This window comes from Ranitomeya variabilis, chromosome 6, assembly GCF_051348905.1.
Source record: "Ranitomeya variabilis isolate aRanVar5 chromosome 6, aRanVar5.hap1, whole genome shotgun sequence".
NCBI lineage: Eukaryota > Metazoa > Chordata > Amphibia > Anura > Dendrobatidae > Ranitomeya > Ranitomeya variabilis.
In genome coordinates, this window is record NC_135237.1 from 198265349 (window position 1) to 198286520 (window position 21172).

The window sequence follows — 21172 nt, forward strand, 5'->3', positions numbered from 1 at the left end:
TCAGTTCAATGCCTGGCAACGTAGTTATCAGAGCTAGTCTGCTGTGCTCTTGTCTACTGATCCTGGTTCCAGTTATATCAGCTAAGTCTGCCTTTTGCTTTTTGCTATTTGTTTTGGTTTTGTATTTTTGTCCAGCTTGTTCCAAATCTATATCCTGACCTTTGCTGGAAGCTCTAGGGGGCTGGTGTTCTCCCCCCGGACCGTTAGACGGTTCGGGGGTTCTTGAATTTCCAGTGTGGATTTTGATAGGGTTTTTGTTGACCATATAAGTTACCTTTCTTTATTCTGCTATCAGTAAGCGGGCCTCTCTGTGCTAAACCTGGTTCATTTCTGTGTTTGTCATTTCCTCTTACCTCACCGTCATTATTTGTGGGGGGCTTCTATCCAGCTTTGGGGTCCCCTTCTCTGGAGGCAAGAAAGGTCTTTGTTTTCCTCTACTAGGGGTAGCTTGATTCTCCGGCTGGCGCGTGTCATCTAGAATCAACGTAGGAATGATCCCCGGCTATTTCTAGTGTTGGCGTTAGGAGTAGATATATGGTCAACCCAGTTACCACTGCCCTATGAGCTGGATTTTTGTATTCTGCAGACTTCCACGTTCCTCTGAGACCCTCGCCATTGGGGTCATAACAATAACCCTACCTTTGGTCACTAACTAGACTGTTATGATCTGGTGACCTTGGAGCCGCATGGAACTTTCTCAGAAGTAGGTGGAACCTGTACTGACCGCAAACCCTAAACTGACACCGCAACTAGAAGTAGCCGTGGGGTGTACCTAACACATCCTAGACACCTCGACACAGCCGGAGGACTAAATACCCCTATAGATGGAAATGGGAATTCTATCTTGCCTCAGAGCAGAACCCCAAAGGATAGGCAGCCCCCCACAAATATTGACTGTGAGTATTAGAGGAAAGACACACGCAGGCAGAAATCAGGATTTAGCAAAAGAGGCCACGCTAGCTAAATAGGAAAGGATAGGACAGAATACTAAGCGGTCAGTATTAAAACCCTAAAAATATCCACAGCAGATAATACAAAAATTCCACATCTAACTAAAGACATGGAATGTATATCTGCTTCTCCTGAGAATCCAACTTGACTGAAAATATCCAAACACAGTCTAAGCTGGACAAGAAAAAACCATGAATAGCACTGAATTGTAAAGCACACAGCATGTGTGCTGTAGAAACAAAAACCAGACACTTATCTTTGCTGATTTGGCAGCAGGGCAGGAGGAACCAGACAGAGATGCAAAACCTCCAAGAACAATGGACAACTGGCAAGGGCTAATGAATCCTGCACACCTAAATATCCCAGTCAGAGCTGCAATCAGCAGGGACACCTGCCCAGGATTGCAACCCAGGGACAACTGCATTACTATCAACAACCACCGGAGGGAACCCAAGAGCAGAATTCACAACACTAGACCCCCTTCTCATCTTAGATTAGATGAGGTGACCTTAACAACACTTCGAATTAAACACCTAGTGAATAACGATCTCCCCACAGACACCTTTCCCTCAATAATGGCTCCCATATGCACAATCCCTTTCCTTCTCGATCCCGACTTTCGAGACCCATATGGGCTTTGGTCCTCACTACCTAAAGAATCTTTAAATAGTTTCTATAATAACAAAATCCTTTATAGAGGGACCTGGCCTACAACATCACTTAAACGCCCAAAAAATTTCCTCCAGACACAACATGTTCAAAGAACCCTTAATCAACTCAGACGAAGGTTTCCAGCTAGGTCTAACTTGTCTTGGCTTGACATTTTGTCCAAAGCATCGCACCCAAAAATGAAGAATATCTCTCGCATTTACTGGCACCTTAACACCCCAATGGGGCAACCAAAACCCTCTTTTATTCACTCATGGGAATTGGAACTAAATATCAACCTTTCCGAAACCCAAATAGCTAAAATCCTGACATATGCGAGAGGTTTCTCCAGATGCATCCTACTTCAGGAAAATTCTTATAAAATTTTAACAAGGTGGCATCTAACCCCTGCCAAATTGCACCATTTGGGACACACGGATTCAAACTCTTGTTGGAGATGCCATAATTCTTTATGGCACCACACACACATTTTCTGGGATTGCATACAATTGAAACAATATTGGAAAGATATAAATAACACTCTACAGAAACTACAAATAACTAAATCTAACCTCCAAGCAGCGGAAGTTTTACTTTCTTGCCCATCCAAAAATGTCAGACCCAAGAAACATTGTCTCCTCCCTCTGATGGTCTGTGCTGCAAAGTATTTAATTACTCTCCATTGGAAAGATGAGTCCCCTCCCACTTGGACGGAATGGTCCTCCAAAGTCAATCAAATCTCTCGTCTCGAAGAGCTCTCAAGTTGGGAGACAGGCAACCATGATCTATATGTTAAAAGATGGTCTCCTTGGAGAGAATTGCAAACATTCAAACCTCCCTAACTCTTGACCTATTACCAGATGTAATCTCTATCAGTGTACCAATAGAGACGTTAGTTATTGTAGGACTTTTCCTTGGCATTTCTTTGTTCAATGTTTGGAATGTAAACTTTGTTCTTTCTATTACTACTGAATTGCTCTCTGAAACCAGAAAGTTGTTGTTGTTTCCTGCTTTTTCCTTTTTTCCTCCCCCTTATTCCATCCCTTCCTCTTTTCTACGTCATCCCTCCCTACCCCCCCTACCCCCTTTTCCTTCCCCAGGTCATAAAAATATGAAAAAGTTTTTTTGATTGTTTAACCATTTAATCTACTGACTTTCACTGTATACTTGTACTTTTGACTTTGGTTGACACTAAATAAAGAATTTAAAAAAAAAAATCATAAAATATTTGCCACCAATTATATAACTCCTGAATCGTAGCATGACCGATCATGATAAAAAGATTCCAAAACATGTTCCATCTTTTGTTGTTGACTCCAAACAAAGCCCTAATGTGGCATATTGCATTTTTTAATGCTGCCTTGTTACTTTGGAAATTGTTGATTTCGTGGAATGTAACAGGGTCAACATTTCTCGCTTCCATGCCTCTTAATTGGCTGATTTTGCACATATATATACATAATTGGCCTAATTCATCAAAGCTTTCACTTCAGAATTCTGAGGTATCAGAGTCGTGCCTAAATTTTGCAACTTTTGGTATTTTCAGGCCAGTGTCATCCAGCCCCAACAAAATGTGCACAGCTGGGACAGGATGGGGGCGATGTGGGGGCCGGTTGCCACAGCTCGTCTAATTCATGACAAACTGTGGCATTCTCTCTGCCATAAATATTCCTTTAGTACCTGACTCATTAGACATTCCAGATTTATGAAGAAGCATGCACTCCTTCGTCCATCAGCATCGTCTAACTCCAGTACACCCCATCATCATGACCGCATCAACATCACCAGTCTTGATGAATCAGGCCCTGTGTTGGTGCTTTTTTCCTGATATCACCAGCTGGTTTGGTATCATTTTCCCATGTTCTATGAGGTGAAAAATTCAAGATTAATATTTAATTCTTCTATTATAAATGTGTCTTTTTCTCCTTTCTTATACATCAATAAAGTAAAAAACAAAACAAACAAAAACCTCAGTAACTTTTTTTTAAGTCTTGCTATTCACAACATCTCTCTCTCTTTCTGTCTCTCTCTGTCTCTTTCTCTCTCTCTCTATCTATATATAGTGACAGAGTCACTGGTGAAGTGATGATGGGGAGATATGTGTCACTGCGCATGATGGCGTCTGTGATGTAAAATCAGAGTAGTTTCCTCCAGCACATTACATGTTGAGAGGATTAAATGAGAGTTATGTTATGGGTTTGTTTTAGTGGACCTCCATAGAGCAGGTGGGGGTGATCCACCGTATCTCCACCTGTAGAGTCCTGACAGGACCTGTGTGATGTCAGGATTATGTTATCAGTCACATGATGGAGGAGTCACAAGGTCTGGGCTTAAATGGCTGAAGGCCAGAGCTTTCAGTGTTCAGTATGTGCCTGGAGAGGGAGCACTCTGGGAAGATGTTGCTTTGACTTGGAAACCTGAACAGTGTGTGTTCTGCCAACCGTGAGCAAGTGGAACCCCACTCACAGAAGGACTGTGTTTGTTGTGCCACCATTTTGTTTTGTTTTCCTGTATTGCTACCCCTTGGTTTATGCTGCCTACAATAAACCAAAGGAAGTTCTTAAAGCTGCAGTGTACCCGTATCTACCTCCGTGTGCAGCCGATTAAGCCGATCTACCACAATATATATATATATATATATATATACAGTTAGGTCCATATATATTTGGACAGAGACAACATTTTTCTAGTTTTGGTTATAGACAATACCACAATGAATTTTAAACAAAACAATTCAGATGCAGTTGAAGTTCAGACTTTCAGCTTTCATTTGAGGGTATCCACATTAAAATCGGATGAAGGGTTTAAGAGTTTCAGCTCCTTAACATGTGCCACCCTGTTTTTAAAAGGACCAAAAGTAATTGGACAGATTCAATAATTTTAAATAAAATGTTCATTTTTAGTACATGGTTGAAAACCCTTGGCTGGCAATGACTGCCTGAAGTCTTGAACTCATGGACATCACCAGACGCTGTGTTTCCTCCTTTTTGATGCTCTGCCAGGCCTTCACTGCGGTGGTTTTCAGTTGTGTAGAACCAGAACACATGAGCTGCGCGCACAGTGAACAAGCCAGTAAGGACATGTTCACACCACCAAGAGACTTGAAAACACAAAAAAAGCACAGTAAAACCAAAACCACTCTGTTGCAAAAAAATCACAGTGGACAGCAAGTGCTAGTAAAAAGATGGAAAAAACAGGGTATTTGGTTGATACGTTTTTTGCAAAAAATGTATATTAAGCCGCTGTACCAATCGCCAAGGTATACCCATATCACAGCAGTCCTAACTAATGAATGTAATCCCTATCTGATGTATTTAAAACCTGGTCATATGTACAATACCTGTATGAGCAGGATTCAGAAAAGGAATGTCCATGTGGACACGTTGGACAGAACGGCTCCTGTGCGCACAGCTCAAAAAAAGAGGGGTGGAGGCCTCCCCAGTCTTGTAGAAACAAGAAACAATTGTGTAGAACCAGAACACATGAGCTGCGCGCACAGTGAACAAGCCAGTAAGGACATGTTCACACCACCAAGAGACTTGAAAACACAAAAAAAGCACAGTAAAACATATATGATATGGGTATACCTTGGCGATTGGTACAGCGGCTTAATATACATTTTTTGCAAAAAACGTATCAACCAAATACCCTGTTTTTTCCATCTTTTTACTAGCACTTGCTGTCCACTGTGATTTTTTTGCAACAGAGTGGTTTTGGTTTTACTGTGCTTTTTTTGTGTTTTCAAGTCTCTTGGTGGTGTGAACATGTCCTTACTGGCTTGTTCACTGTGCGCGCAGCTCATGTGTTCTGGTTCTACACAATTGTTTCTTGTTTCTACAAGACTGGGGAGGCCTCCACCCCTCTTTTTTTGAGCTGTGCGCACAGGAGCCGTTCTGTCCAACGTGTCCACATGGACATTCCTTTTCTGAATCCTGCTCATACAGGTATTGTACATATGACCAGGTTTTAAATACATCAGATAGGGATTACATTCATTAGTTAGGACTGCTGTGATATGGGTATACCTTGGCGATTGGTACAGCGGCTTAATATACATTTTTTGCAAAAAACGTATCAACCAAATACCCTGTTTTTTCCATCTTTTTACTAGCACTTGCTGTCCACTGTGATTTTTTTGCAACAGAGTGGTTTTGGTTTTACTGTGCTTTTTTTGTGTTTTCAAGTCTCTTGGTGGTGTGAACATGTCCTTACTGGCTTGTTCACTGTGCGCGCAGCTCATGTGTTCTGGTTCTACACAATTGTTTCTTGTTTCTACAAGACTGGGGAGGCCTCCACCCCTCTTTTTTTGAGCTGTGCGCACAGGAGCCGTTCTGTCCAACGTGTCCACATGGACATTCCTTTTCTGAATCCTGCTCATACAGGTATTGTACATATGACCAGGTTTTAAATACATCAGATAGGGATTACATTCATTAGTTAGGACTGCTGTGATATGGGTATACCTTGGCGATTGGTACAGCGGCTTAATATACATTTTTTGCAAAAAACGTATCAACCAAATACCCTGTTTTTTCCATCTTTTTACTAGCACTTGCTGTCCACTGTGATTTTTTTGCAACAGAGTGGTTTTGGTTTTACTGTGCTTTTTTTGTGTTTTCAAGTCTCTTGGTGGTGTGAACATGTCCTTACTGGCTTGTTCACTGTGCGCGCAGCTCATGTGTTCTGGTTCTACACAATTGTTTCTTGTTTCTACAAGACTGGGGAGGCCTCCACCCCTCTTTTTTTGAGCTGTGCGCACAGGAGCCGTTCTGTCCAACGTGTCCACATGGACATTCCTTTTCTGAATCCTGCTCATACAGGTATTGTACATATGACCAGGTTTTAAATACATCAGATAGGGATTACATTCATTAGTTAGGACTGCTGTGATATGGGTATACCTTGGCGATTGGTACAGCGGCTTAATATACATTTTTTGCAAAAAACGTATCAACCAAATACCCTGTTTTTTCCATCTTTTTACTAGCACTTGCTGTCCACTGTGATTTTTTTGCAACAGAGTGGTTTTGGTTTTACTGTGCTTTTTTTGTGTTTTCAAGTCTCTTGGTGGTGTGAACATGTCCTTACTGGCTTGTTCACTGTGCGCGCAGCTCATGTGTTCTGGTTCTACACAATTGTTTCTTGTTTCTACAAGACTGGGGAGGCCTCCACCCCTCTTTTTTTGAGCTGTGCGCACAGGAGCCGTTCTGTCCAACGTGTCCACATGGACATTCCTTTTCTGAATCCTGCTCATACAGGTATTGTACATATGACCAGGTTTTAAATACATCAGATAGGGATTACATTCATTAGTTAGGACTGCTTTGATATGGGTATACCTTGGCGATTGGTACAGCGGCTTAATATACATTTTTTGCAAAAAACGTATCAACCAAATACCCTGTTTTTTCCATCTTTTTACTAGCACTTGCTGTCCACTGTGATTTTTTTGCAACAGAGTGGTTTTGGTTTTACTGTGCTTTTTTTGTGTTTTCAAGTCTCTTGGTGGTGTGAACATGTCCTTACTGGCTTGTTCACTGTGCGCGCAGCTCATGTGTTCTGGTTCTACACAATTGTTTCTTGTTTCTACAAGACTGGGGAGGCCTCCACCCCTCTTTTTTTGAGCTGTGCGCACAGGAGCCGTTCTGTCCAACGTGTCCACATGGACATTCCTTTTCTGAATCCTGCTCATACAGGTATTGTACATATGACCAGGTTTTAAATACATCAGATAGGGATTACATTCATTAGTTAGGACTGCTGTGATATGGGTATACCTTGGCGATTGGTACAGCGGCTTAATATACATTTTTTGCAAAAAACGTATCAACCAAATACCCTGTTTTTTCCATCTTTTTACTAGCACTTGCTGTCCACTGTGATTTTTTTGCAACAGAGTGGTTTTGGTTTTACTGTGCTTTTTTTGTGTTTTCAAGTCTCTTGGTGGTGTGAACATGTCCTTACTGGCTTGTTCACTGTGCGCGCAGCTCATGTGTTCTGGTTCTACACAATTGTTTCTTGTTTCTACAAGACTGGGGAGGCCTCCACCCCTCTTTTTTTGAGCTGTGCGCACAGGAGCCGTTCTGTCCAACGTGTCCACATGGACATTCCTTTTCTGAATCCTGCTCATACAGGTATTGTACATATGACCAGGTTTTAAATACATCAGATAGGGATTACATTCATTAGTTAGGACTGCTGTGATATGGGTATACCTTGGCGATTGGTACAGCGGCTTAATATACATTTTTTGCAAAAAACGTATCAACCAAATACCCTGTTTTTTCCATCTTTTTACTAGCACTTGCTGTCCACTGTGATTTTTTTGCAACAGAGTGGTTTTGGTTTTACTGTGCTTTTTTTGTGTTTTCAAGTCTCTTGGTGGTGTGAACATGTCCTTACTGGCTTGTTCACTGTGCGCGCAGCTCATGTGTTCTGGTTCTACACAATTGTTTCTTGTTTCTACAAGACTGGGGAGGCCTCCACCCCTCTTTTTTTGAGCTGTGCGCACAGGAGCCGTTCTGTCCAACGTGTCCACATGGACATTCCTTTTCTGAATCCTGCTCATACAGGTATTGTACATATGACCAGGTTTTAAATACATCAGATAGGGATTACATTCATTAGTTAGGACTGCTGTGATATGGGTATACCTTGGCGATTGGTACAGCGGCTTAATATACATTTTTTGCAAAAAACGTATCAACCAAATACCCTGTTTTTTCCATCTTTTTACTAGCACTTGCTGTCCACTGTGATTTTTTTGCAACAGAGTGGTTTTGGTTTTACTGTGCTTTTTTTGTGTTTTCAGGTGGTTTTCAGTTGCTGTTTGTTTGTGGGCCTTTCTGTCTGAAGTTTAGTCTTTAACAAGTGAAATGCATGCTCAATTTGGTTGAGATCAGGTGACTGACTTGGCCATTCAAGAATATTCCACTTCTTTGATTTAATTAACTCCTGGGTTGCTTTGGCTTCATGTTTTGGGTCATTGTCTATCTGTAGGATGAAACGATGACCAATCAGTTTGGCTGCATTTGGCTGGATCTGAGCACACAGTGTGGCTCTGAATACCTCAGAATTCATTCGGCTGCTTCTGTCCTGTGTCACATCATCAATAAACACTAGTGACCCAGTGCCACTGGCAGCCATGCATGCCCAAGCCATCACACTGCCTCCGCCGTGTTTTACAGATGATGTGTTATGCTTTGGGTCATGAGCTGTACCACGCCTTCGCCATACATTTCTCTTTCCATCATTCTGGTAGAGGTTGATCATGGTTTCATCTGTCCAAAGAATGTTCTTCCAGAACTGTGCTGGCTTTTTTAGATGTTTTATAGCAAAGTCCAGTCTAGCCTTTTTATTCTTGATTCTTATGAGTGGCTTGCACTGTGCAGTGAACCCTCTGTATTTACTTTCATGCAGTCTTCTCTTTATGGTAGATTTGGATATTGATACGCCTACCTCCTGGTGAGTGTTGTTCACTTGGTTGGCTGTTGTGAAGGGGTTTCTCTTCACCATGGAGATTATTCTTCTATCCTCCACCACTGTTGTCTTCCGTGGACGCCCAGGTCTTTTTGCATTGATGAGTTCACCAGTGCTTTCTTTCTTTCTCAGGATGTACCAAACTGTACATTTTGCCACTCCTAATATTGTAGCAATTTTTGTAGCTTGTTTTTTTTCTGTTTTCGCAGCTTAAGGATGGCTTGTTTCACTTGCATGGAGAGCTCCTTTGACCGCATGTTTACTTCACAGCAAAACCTTCCAAATGCAAGCACCACATCTCAAATCAACTCCAGGCCTTTTATCTGCTTAATTGAGAATGACATAACGATGGGATTACCCACACCTGTTCATGAAATAGCCTTGGAGTCAATTGTCCAATTACTTTTGGTCCCTTTAAAAACAGGATCGCACATGTTAAGGAGCTGAAACTCCTAAACCCTTCATCCAATTTTATTGTGGATACCCTCAAATGAAAGCTGAAAGTCTGAACTTCAACTGCATCTGAATTGTTTTGTTTAAAATTCATTGTGATAATGTCTATAACCAAAATTAGAAAAATGTTGTCTCTGTCTAAATATATATGGACCTAACTGTATATATATATATATATATATATATATATATATATATATATATATATATACATACATATTGTAGCAGAACTTGCTTTTTACTAATAACCGTGGCCTGTGTTCACTAGGCCTGTCAGTTTGCTGGATAGGGAAGAGTCGACTGAGAGGCTGGTGAGTGTCCAGCCAAAATGTGAGCTGTAACTAAGAGAGATTCAAGCCAGAGTTTCTGTCTGAATGGAGACTGCATAGGTCAGCTAGGAAAGCTGAGCAGTCTGTTTGTGGGAGCTGCAGAGAACCATGTGGAAGCTGCAGCTTGTTCAGTGTGAACTGTGCCTGGAAATGAATACTTCTGTTTGGCGCTGGAAGCTGATGGAACTCAGGCTCAAGTTCCCAAATCTGGTGTGAGTTTGCCTCTTTTGTGTAAGACGTTTGCTCTGTGATGTGTGTGTGTATATATATATATATATATATATATATATATATTTCCTTATGTTGTTTCAAACTTTATACAGTGAGCAGCTGAACACTTTTCCACCTTGCTTCTACTAGCTGGTTGTGTAGGATGCTTTGCCCCAAACTGATTTACATCTCCTGATGGAGTTGCAGTTCCTCAACTCCTGTCACCCTGGAGAGCCTTTACTCTGCTTTCTGCTATAAATCACATTTTAGAGACTGGGAGGACACCCTGCACACCTTGTAGTGTTTTATGTCATTTAGATCTACCTCAAGGGGAATTCCTTGCACATGGATTTAATGTTTACTGTATTATGTCTGACATGTTAAAAAGGTTTATGTGTGATGCCTCAGTAATTAAACATTTATATATTAATTTACTTTTTATCCAATATAGATGCAGAATACAGTTACATGGCTTTGATGGATGCAGATTATAGAAGGCACCCAAAAAATAAATATATTTCCAATATGATAAATTATACAGTGGATATGCAGTGGACACAGTGCCTCTATTGGCATAATAAACAATGGAATTTGAAAGACTGCACTCCTCAAAAAGGAACCACAGCCACAGGGTTTACTTGCAGGTTTGTGGAAACCCCTTCAGCTCTACTTTACACATAGTAACATTTATTAGCATTTTTATTTGGATGCTTGCAAATGTTATTAGAGAATCACTTTAAATGATATAGCATTATGTAGAAAGTACCGTATATACTCGAGTATAAGCCGAGATTTTCAGCCCAAATTTTGGGGCTGAAAGTGCCCCTCTCGGCTTATACTCGAGTCATGATCGGTGGTGGGGTCGGCGGGTGAGCACTGTCATATACTTACCTGCTTCCGGGGCTCCTGGCGCTCCCCCTGCCCGTCCCACGGTCTCCGGGTGCCGCAGCCTCTTCCCCTGAGCGGTCACGTGGGACCGCTCATTAGAGAAATGAATAGGCTGCTCCACCTCCCATAGGGCGGAGCCGCCTATTCATTTCTCTAATGAAGTGGTGCCAGTGACCGCTGATAGAGGAAGAGGCTGCGGCACCGAAGACCAGCTGTCCGGGGGAAGGAGCGGGACGCCGGGAGCAGGTAAGTATCGCATATTCACCTGTCCTCGTTCCACACGCCGGGCGTTGCGCCATCTTCCCGGCGTCTCTCCGCTCTGACTGTTCAGGCAGAGGGCGCGATGACGCATATAGTGTGCGCGCCGCCCTCTGCCTGATCAGTCAGTGCGGAGAGACGCCGGGAAGATGGCGCCGAGGAGCTGCAAGCAAGACAGGTGAGTATGTGTTTTGGTTTTTTTTATTGCAGCAGCAGCAGCACAGATTTATGTGGAGCATCTATGGGGCAATGGTGCAGAGCACTATATGGCAGAGCTATGGGGCAACGGTGCAGAGCATTATATGGCAGAGCTATGGGGCAACGGTGCAGAGCACTATATGGCAGAGCTATGGGGCAATGGTGCAGAGCACTATATGGCAGAGCTATGGGGCAATGGTGCAGAGCACTATATGGCAGAGCTATGGGGCAACGGTGCAGAGCACTATATGGCACAGCTATGGGGCAACGGTGCAGAGCACTATATGGCACAGCTATGGGGCAACGGTGCAGAGTACTATATGGCACAGCTATGGGGCAACGGTGCAGAGCACTATATGGCACAGCTATGGGGCAACGGTGCAGAGCACTATATGGCACAGCTATGGGGCAACGGTGCAGAGCACTATATGGCACAGCTATGGGGCAACGGTGCAGAGTACTATATGGCACAGCTATGGGGCAACGGTGCAGAGTACTATATGGCACAGCTATGGGGCAGCGGTGCAGAGCACTATATGGCAGAGCTATGGGGCAACGGTGCAGAGTACTATATGGCACAGCTATGGGGCAATGGTGCAGAGCACTATATGGCACAGCTATGGGGCAACGGTGCAGAGCACTATATGGCACAGCTATGGGGCAACGGTGCAGAGCACTATATGGCACAGCTATGGGGCAACGGTGCAGAGCACTATATGGCACAGCTATGGGGCAACGGTGCAGAGCATTATATATATGGCACAGCTATGGGGCAACGGTGCAGAGCATTATATATATGGCACAGCTATGGGGCAACGGTGCAGAGCATTATATATATGGCACAGCTATGGGGCAACGGTGCAGAGCATTATATATGGCACAGCTTTATGTGGAGCATCTATGGGGCCATAATGAATGGTATGGAGTATCTATTTCTAATTTTGAAATTCACCGGTACCTGCTGCATTTTCCACCCTAGGCTTATACTCAAGTCAATAAGTTTTCCCAGTTTTTTGTGGCAAAATTAGGGGGGTCGGCTTATACTCGGGTGGGCTTATACTCGAGTATATACGGTATGTACTGTAAATACTTATTAAATTGTTATTCCCATATCTGCCTTTTGTGGGAATAACTTCTAGATCTAGGCATCCAACGATAATAATTAGCTCTTTGCTGTGCATTGCTGTTTCTGTATTGTCTATTCTTTTCTTTGGGAATTACACAAACAGTGTAGTGAAGCTGCTCTTTGCTATTTTCATAGCCCTGCCCAAATGTAGTATTTCCCATCTTGGCCAAGATTATCTATTTGCAAACTCTATGAATGGCAAGTATTATAGTATTTTACTACATGTTGTAACATTAAATTGAAACATTAACTTGGATTTTCCTGCAAAAATTAATGGTATACTTAGATTTAGAGAATTTTGGTTAGGGGTTAAACACATTATAAGCTAGAATTGTGCTAATTTACTGCTTTCGAATAGTGCTAGATTACAATGGAATGACTTTTCTTTTGTATTTTTAGCTGTACACATCTAGGTTTGTACACCACTGCAAACAGACAAGTTTTATCTCACCTTCTCATTGAAGATATCTCACAGTTTTTAAGGTAAATGTGTATTTTAAATTCAGTGAAATCTTTCACACACTGTAAGCTTATTTTTATTTCCTTCTAGAGGAAAATAGCTCACCGGAAGATGAAGGGTGATTTGTAGTAGCCTCTTAGAGAGAGACGTAGAGTGTGCATATACAGTCATGGCCGATAGTCTTGGCACCATTGACATTGTTCCAAAAAATAAAGTGTTTCTCCTAGAAAATTATTGCAATTACACATGTACATTACTTTATGTGCATTGGAACAACACAAAAAATGCAAAAAAAGGCAAATTGAAAATAATTTCCCACAAGACCCCCAAAATGTGCCTAATTTCACACAAAACCCAAATCACGTATTGAGTGTCAGTCTAGTCTGTAGAAATTTTTAATTTTGGGCTCAGTTTTCTACTGCTGTAACCCCTTGTGAAAAAAAGGGGATAAAGTAACATTTTCCTTTAAAAAAAACATAATTTTTCACGTTTTCATTCCAATTTGCATTAATTCTGTAAAGCACATGAAGTGATAACAAATTTCCTGAATGCAGTTTTCAATACTTTAAAGGGTGCAGTTTTTAAAATAGGGTCTTATTTGGGGGTGACTTTCAAACTGAAATGGTCCCTAAACAAAAGATAGGTTTTGTGAATTTCATTAAAAAAAATAAAAATTGGTGTTAAACCGTACAAGTACATGCTGATGACACATGGATGACATCCATGTGTCGTCAAGCCTTGGGGATAGTAATGGAAGGGTGTCTATCAGATATCCCCATTTCTAAACCCGTAGTCAAATATCCTAAAAAAAAGACATTTTGAAAAGGCAAATGATATAAAGTAGACTTATTTAAAATTATGTTAATTAACTATTTTGTGTGCTGTGACTATTTGCTCTAGGGGTTTTAAAAACAAAATTTAATTAACAAATATCCAATATTTACATAAATATATGCAAAACATTTAAAAGTTGCCAAAAAATGATATTCAGTAGCATTACAGAGTTATTACCGATTAAAATAACATGGCAGATTTGAAAAATGTGGACTTGTCATGAAGGAGAAAACTGGCGTTGGCAGTAAGGGGTAAATTTTTCCCAATGAAGATGATAATAGCCTTTCCATGTTCTTTGTCCTCATGAGACTACGGCCCCCTTCACATGTCAGTGTCTCTAGTACATGGTGACCGTTTTTACATGTACTGGAGACACTTACACTTGTAGACCCATTCAAATCTATGGGTCTATGCACATGTCAATGTGTTTCCATGGGCCTTATATCAGTGTGCAAAACACATGTCTGTTTTTTGCTGGCAGCACGGTCCGCAATACATTCCGCACATGTGCACACTGATGAGACACGGATGACATCCATGTGTCATCCATATGACATGTACCGGCGCCTGGAAAAAGCTTTACAGTTTGCGCTGTTCCCAGGAGCCGACTCTCATCATTGCTGCCTGGTCTGCTTGCGATCAGCTGATGAAAGTTGGAGTCAACACCCATAGTATCTTTATTGCGTGCATTAAATAAATTAATTAATTTAAAAAAACGTCATATGGTCCCCCTTAATTTACCTAACCAGCTGATGGAAAGTATACAGCTGGGGGCTGGTGTTAATATTCTAGGAAGGGGCCAATATCCATAAAGGTTCCCAGACTAATAATAACAGCTCACATCTATTTGCTTAGCCTTCAATGGTTATTATAGGGGGACCATCGAAACAATGACATTGGGTCCATCCCTATTTTTACTAAGCAAAGGTTCCCAGCCTATTAATAACAGCTCAATGCTGTTTGCTTAGCCTTTACTGGTTATTAAAAGAGAGCCCTCCAAAAATGATGTGCGGTCCCCCTATTTTTACTAACCAGAAAAGGCTAAACAGACTGCTGTGGGCTGATATTAATAGGCTTGGAAGGGGGCCATAGGTATTGTATGTAAAGAAATAGTATACACCTTAATGTATACAGGTGCGCGCTGGGTTATAGCAAAAAGGATAAGGGTGATAATAAGTAGTCTCTGCGGTAAAGAACACCCTAAACATCACAAGGTGTGTGCTAGTGTGTTAGCTTCATATAGGTAAATTGAGGCAAATAACGACTTAATTAATACCACTAACTAAATAAAGGAGCTAGGTAAGGAGTTTATGTACTATTGCCTACCTCAAAAATGAGTCATTTCAGAACTGGAAAAGTGCTGCCTTAGTTCCCGAGGTGCTCCTGATAGATCGGTAAGATCCAAACTGGTGGCTGCTCCGGCCGGTAGCAACCACCTGTAACAACTAACCTCCGGGTAAGGTCAGGATCCTGTGGTCGGACGCCGCGTGGAGAAGAGCGGTGAGTCCGTATGGTGCGTAGGACCTGCGATATGTCACAGGTCACGTGACCGCTGGCCCGACCCGAGAGTGAGATAGGTACGGAGTGCAGTGAGGATCAATCAGCCAACGCGTTTCGGAGACGCCTGTCTCCTTCCTCAGGGATGATCCCTGCTCCGTACTGTCATTCCTTATATAGTGTATCACTCCAACTCAGAATAATTTAAGCCAAAAAGTTCAATGCCCATGTTAAGGCCTCTTGGCGCAATAGTGTCCAGAAGAAAAATCCATTTTGTCTCAGTTCTGGACATAGCTTTAATATAGTCTCCACCCCTCCAGTGTCTCTGCACCGTGGCTATGCCTGAAATTTTCATATGTTGTACTTGTCCATTATGATGCTCCGTAAAATGCTGGGAGAGTAGGTGACCCAAAAAGAGGTTCTTGATGTTCCTAATATGTTCCCCTATTCTTGTTTTGAACTGGCGTTTTGTTCTCCCCACATATAATTTCCCACAGGGGCATTCGATGGTATATATTACCCCTGTGGTGGAGCAAGTTATAAAGTCCTTTATCTGGAATGTAGTATCTCCTTTTTTAATATCCGTGCATTTTTGTGTAATGGTTTGTTTGCACATGTTACACTTATAGCAGGGAAAAAAACCTTTTGGTTTGTTATAAAGGATGGAAGACTGTACTATAGGGAATTTTTTCTGTACCGTAGGGGCAACCAGATTACCCAGATTTTGGGATTTTCTGTACACAAAACAGGGTTTATCCATAATCTTATCCCCCAAGATTTTATCATTTTTTTAAATATGCCAGTGTTTGCTGACTATCTTACGGAGGATGTTTGAGTTAGTGTTGTATTTGGTTATAATAGGGATGAAGTCCGCATTTTCTGTAGGTCTGGGGACAGGGTAGGATATTGGCCCTCTCCCAGACTAAAAACACCAGCCTTAAGCCACCCCTGAAATGGGGCATCCATTAGATGCTCCAATTTTGTTTCTTAGCCTCCTCTCTTTCTACTTGCCCTGGTGGGGTATTGAGGTTGATGTCAGCTGTTTTATATCCGTTGACATCAAGCCTAGGGGATAGTAATGGAGATTTGTCTATCAGACAACCCTATTTCTAACCAGTAGTGAAAATTTATAAAGACACACACAGAAAGGTCCTTTAATTGTACAAATCATTGCTATTTTGGGGGCGGCTGAGGGCTAGTGTTCTTAGTCTGCAAGGGGTTCAATATACACAGTCCCTTTCCAGCCTATTAATATCAGCCCATGGCTGTCTGTATAGCCTGTGCTAGTTAGTAAAAATAGGGGGGACCCCATGTCATTTTTTTGGGGGCCCTCTTTTAATAACCAGTAAAGGCTAAGCAAACAGCATAGAGCTGTTATTAGTAGGCTGGGAACCTTTATGACTATGACTTTATGACCCCTTCCAAGAATATTAACACCAGCCCCCTGCTGTCTGCTTTCCCTTAGCTGGAAAATTAAGGGGGACCCTGACATTTTTTTTATTTATTTATTTAATACATGCAATAGACAGACAACTGGTGCTGACTCCAACTCTCATCAGCGTTGCCTGGTCATGCTGATCGCACTGAGACCAAGTGATGATAATGAGATTCGTATTCGGCATCCGTGATCTGAGAACAGCGCTAACTGCACTGCTTTTCCCAGGCTCTGGTACATGTCACGTTTATGGTGCACAAGGATGGCACATGGATGTTACACACGAACACGGATAGCATAGGTACTGATTTTCTCTGTACGGGAAATATCAGGAAGTGAAAAAGAGGTGTAAGGCAGAGTTCTGGTTAGTTGTGGAAAAGGGGTTGAAAAGGGTTATAGATAAAGTCTGCAGTCCCTTTATGTGACTACAGACTTGTGACTTCTTGAGTGCCGGTGCTAGTAGCAGGTATGTGCATGACCACAAGGATGCGATTTGCATACATGTGGTTGCATGCCAACTAGACTTGCAAGTAGATTGAGCGAGGCTGGACACGTCTAGTTGGAATATGGCCAGTAGTATGCACATCACATACTGGTGGTCACATGATCAGTCCAGGAGGAGAAAGAAGCGTATTTCTCTGATTAGTTATGATACAAAGTCTTCTATTGAATTATGAAATAAAAATTAAAATGGGGGTTACGCTTTAAACCCATAAGAAAGTTAATACATATACTGTATATTACCTAAATACATGTTTAATTGTGTCGAAAAATGGCACTTTGGAAAAAAATACAGCTTAGTTCCTACAAAAAAAATCAAGAGCTTATACTGTAAAACTTAAGATAAGTGAAAAAAAGATTTGGGCTATTACAACTATGAATGATTGAAAAAGAAAATTATGTGATTGTCTGTTCATGTGCATCAGAAAAATGTCATTTTATATATACATATATTATATGTTTGTGCCTAATTTATATACAATTGTTCATTTGTTAGTTTTTTGTAAATGCATATGTAATGTGCAAATGCTTGGGTAATGTTTTGTGCTTATGTTATACATTGTGTGCTTAATGGCTTTGATGAAAGGTGTGGGTCCAGACACAAGACTTACACATGGGCCTTTCAGTGCCAGTGTTTGCCCCAGGTGATGGCAATATTTATTGGTATTATATCAAAAGTTGAGGTCCTAAATAAAGAAGGACAAGTGCAGCTAACAAAATAATGAGATTGGCAGGCACCAATAGTAGGTGAAGCACGGAAAGTATCAATACTAAATCTTTGCCAAAGTGTTGTCAATGTATAAAGAGACAGTAATAGATAAATAAAGACATGCAGGAAAAAATGCATGAATAGGAATTAATACTTGTATTTCATTTACTGTAGCACAACGACAAATCTAGTCCCACCCATCATTGTTGCAATTTGCACTCTGCTCTACATTTTACTGATGTTTTTTGGTAAAATGAAGGACCAACATGAAGACCAAAAAGATGGCTTTGTGTTTCTTCAGGATAATTCTCCAAAAGACCAACAAAAATTTGCTATCATGGTTGATGTGGGTTTCCGATCAAGACCAAAAACCACAGCTAAGGTAACTTGCTATTGATACTGAAGCACTATTAATATGTATAATGAAAGTGAGAATGTAAGATGCTTTTGGCCTATTAAACCAATCACAACACCATTTTGGAGGACTTAATCACATTTACCAACTTACCTTTGTGACTGTTGTCAGAGTTATAATTGTTAAAAAACCAAACCTTGAAAGCAATTAGTCAATGGGCACAATGGGAAGAGTAGATGATCTTAAAAACGACTTGGATGCTTTATTAGAGGAAAATAATATAAATTATTATGTAAATGAATAAAATTCTTGTTTTGAATATTTATCCCGTTCATCAACACTTTTGATCAGGAGGGAAAAATGTGCCCTTTTAGAGAGATTTGGTTCATGCCTTGTGTACCTGCTCCATCTTTCCCTTTACCCTTTCCCATCCCTCAGTTGAACTTGATGTACACGTGTTATTTTTCACCTGTATTATGCAAATGTGTATCTGTGTAATAATAGAGCTCAGCAGAATAAGCAAAATTCAAATTCATCTGTTTGTGTGAATTTGATAGGAAATTCGATTTGAGGAGAAGTTATTTTATGCAAATGTAATGTCTGTTTTTATGCAATTATGCTGTGGAGAGTCTTAAGGCCCAAGTGCATAAAAAACCATAGTATGTACAAATAAAAAAAAAAATCCTTATACTCACCTTATTGCTCATCTTTCTGGAACCTCTGCTCCTCACCATCACCTGTCTGGTCCTTATTGCATCTTCTGATCCCCATCGCAAACCCTGAATTCTCCTTCTTCTGCACAAGCGTGCGAAAGTTACGATGTCAGGATGTAATGGTTTGTCCCGTGACCTTGCGTGCTCATGCGCAAAACCATCACAGGTCTCTTCAGAATAGTCACAGCAGTGGTCAGTAAATACGATGAGGACTGACCGGGAGATGGTGAAGAGCGGAGGGGCTGGATAAGTGAGCAGTAAGGTAAATATAAGAATTTTTGTTTTATTTTTTAGCCTTTTGATTTTTTTATGGTTCAGAAAAATGCAGCTATTTTGTTGAATCCACATGGTAGTAAATTACAAAAAATATATTTATTGTCGCATACAGATTTTTGTAGAATTTAATAAATTTAATAAATGTAATAAATAAATACTCCTCTCTATGTAACATCATATAATATATTATGCATTGAAGGATAACAAAATAGTATGCAATTATTTCACACGTTTGACTTGTGCTTTATTTCATATTATACCTCTGAATTAACATATACGGTAATTAGGCATGCCTAATCAATAATCTTGTTGTAGGTACACATTATTCTACATGGGGAGGATGGCGTTTCTGAAACACGTGAGCTGTATTGTCCACACAAACCTCTATTTGAAAGAAATTCACGACACACATTTATAATGAGGTAAATTAATATGTAGAATCATATACCATTACTGCAATCTGGTACCTACTACAAATGGATTTCTACATAGCAAAAAATCTTATTCGGTCTATTACTGCTAATTAGCTCAAGAATTTGATATGCGTTTACAGTAAACTGTATAGTTTTTTACTAGTAAGTAATATTTATGTTTTCCCAGTGTACCAGAAAGTCTTGGGCCGTTGTGGAAGATTCACATTTGGCATAACAACAGTGGTAGTTCCCCAAGCTTGTACCTTAGCCATGTAATAGTAAAAGACTTGAAGAGTGGAACCAGTTGGTTTTTCTATGCAGAATGTTGGCTGGCCATTGATGAGGGAGATGGAAAAGTTGAGCGTGAATTGACATCTGTAGGACATGGATTAGGTTTCAGAAGGGTAAGCACCATGCATATGAGTATTTAGCATTGGTTATGACTTTAGGTTTTGAAAATATGCATCAAATGGTTGTAGTTAAAAGTTACACCAAGTAATATGGACATATGCTAATAATGTCTTAAGTCACCTGCAGATAACATATAGTGGTGTAAAGAACTGAGCAACATTATAATACAATATCTATATTTGTTTCTTTTTAAATTTTTTATGAGTTAACCTTCTGCCTCTAGTGTAAATCACTGTTTATCCGAAAAAATGCCTTAAAAATAGTATAAAGGTGGGGGGGGGGGGAAAGAATAGTATGTAGTTTCTGAGCTGCAATGGGTCTTATCCATGTGAGGCGAAGTGGTGGACTTTTTTTTAAGTACGTCAAACTGCATGTGACTTGTAAGACATGCCTACCTTTTACAGATACTTTGCAATTATCAAAATAGTGACGAGCAGCTTAGTCGGAAGGCGATTCTATTCCATTACTTCTAAAGTGGAAAACTTGCACTTATATTGAAAATTAGTGATCCCACATAAGGTAAAGGATATTCAATTGAAAGAAGTCTACGATATAGCAATCTTACCTGTATTACAAGACTTCTCATAGCCTAGTTTCTATATAACATTATAGTCTACTCTCTACCAGACATTAAAAGGCACTTGTAAGTCCATTCATGCTGTCACAACCCCAGATAGCATGAAAGACTGCATGATTATAGCTATGGTATGTTTGTACTTTAATTCTCTGAAATGCGCCAGTGTGAAGAGCTGGCTAGAGACTATAGTTGGAAACAAGATTAGTCCTGTGTCACCCCCTCCCGGATTCTTTCTGCACCGCTCCTAGTCAATGACATGTTTTTACCTGTGACTAGTCTTTTCTCTGCCTATGGTTCTTCGCTAGATCTTTAACCGCTTGTAATGCAGCGGTATCCTTGCTGTGCAGTGAGAAAGCAGTGACCCAGGAAAAGTTCAAAACAAAACTTGTTTAATGTCCAAAAACTCACACAGTGCACAGCAGGCTGTATCCTCTGGATCGCAGCCAGGAAA

At 40.8% G+C, this 21172-nt stretch overlaps 1 protein-coding gene across 1 annotated transcript in view; it reads left to right on the forward strand.

Annotated features, from left to right (window-relative positions):
- Window positions 1–18158: 18158 nt before the first annotated feature.
- Window positions 18159–21172, forward strand: part of LOC143783246 (polycystin-1-like protein 1) — a 149569-nt gene continuing 146555 nt past the window's right edge. Inside the window, exons 1-3 of the mRNA XM_077271663.1 lie at window positions 18159–18358; window positions 19636–19742; window positions 19921–20137. Of these exons, the coding sequence (XP_077127778.1) occupies window positions 18215–18358; window positions 19636–19742; window positions 19921–20137 (468 nt within the window). The 5' untranslated portion in view covers window positions 18159–18214. The remainder of the gene's footprint in view (window positions 18359–19635; window positions 19743–19920; window positions 20138–21172) is intronic.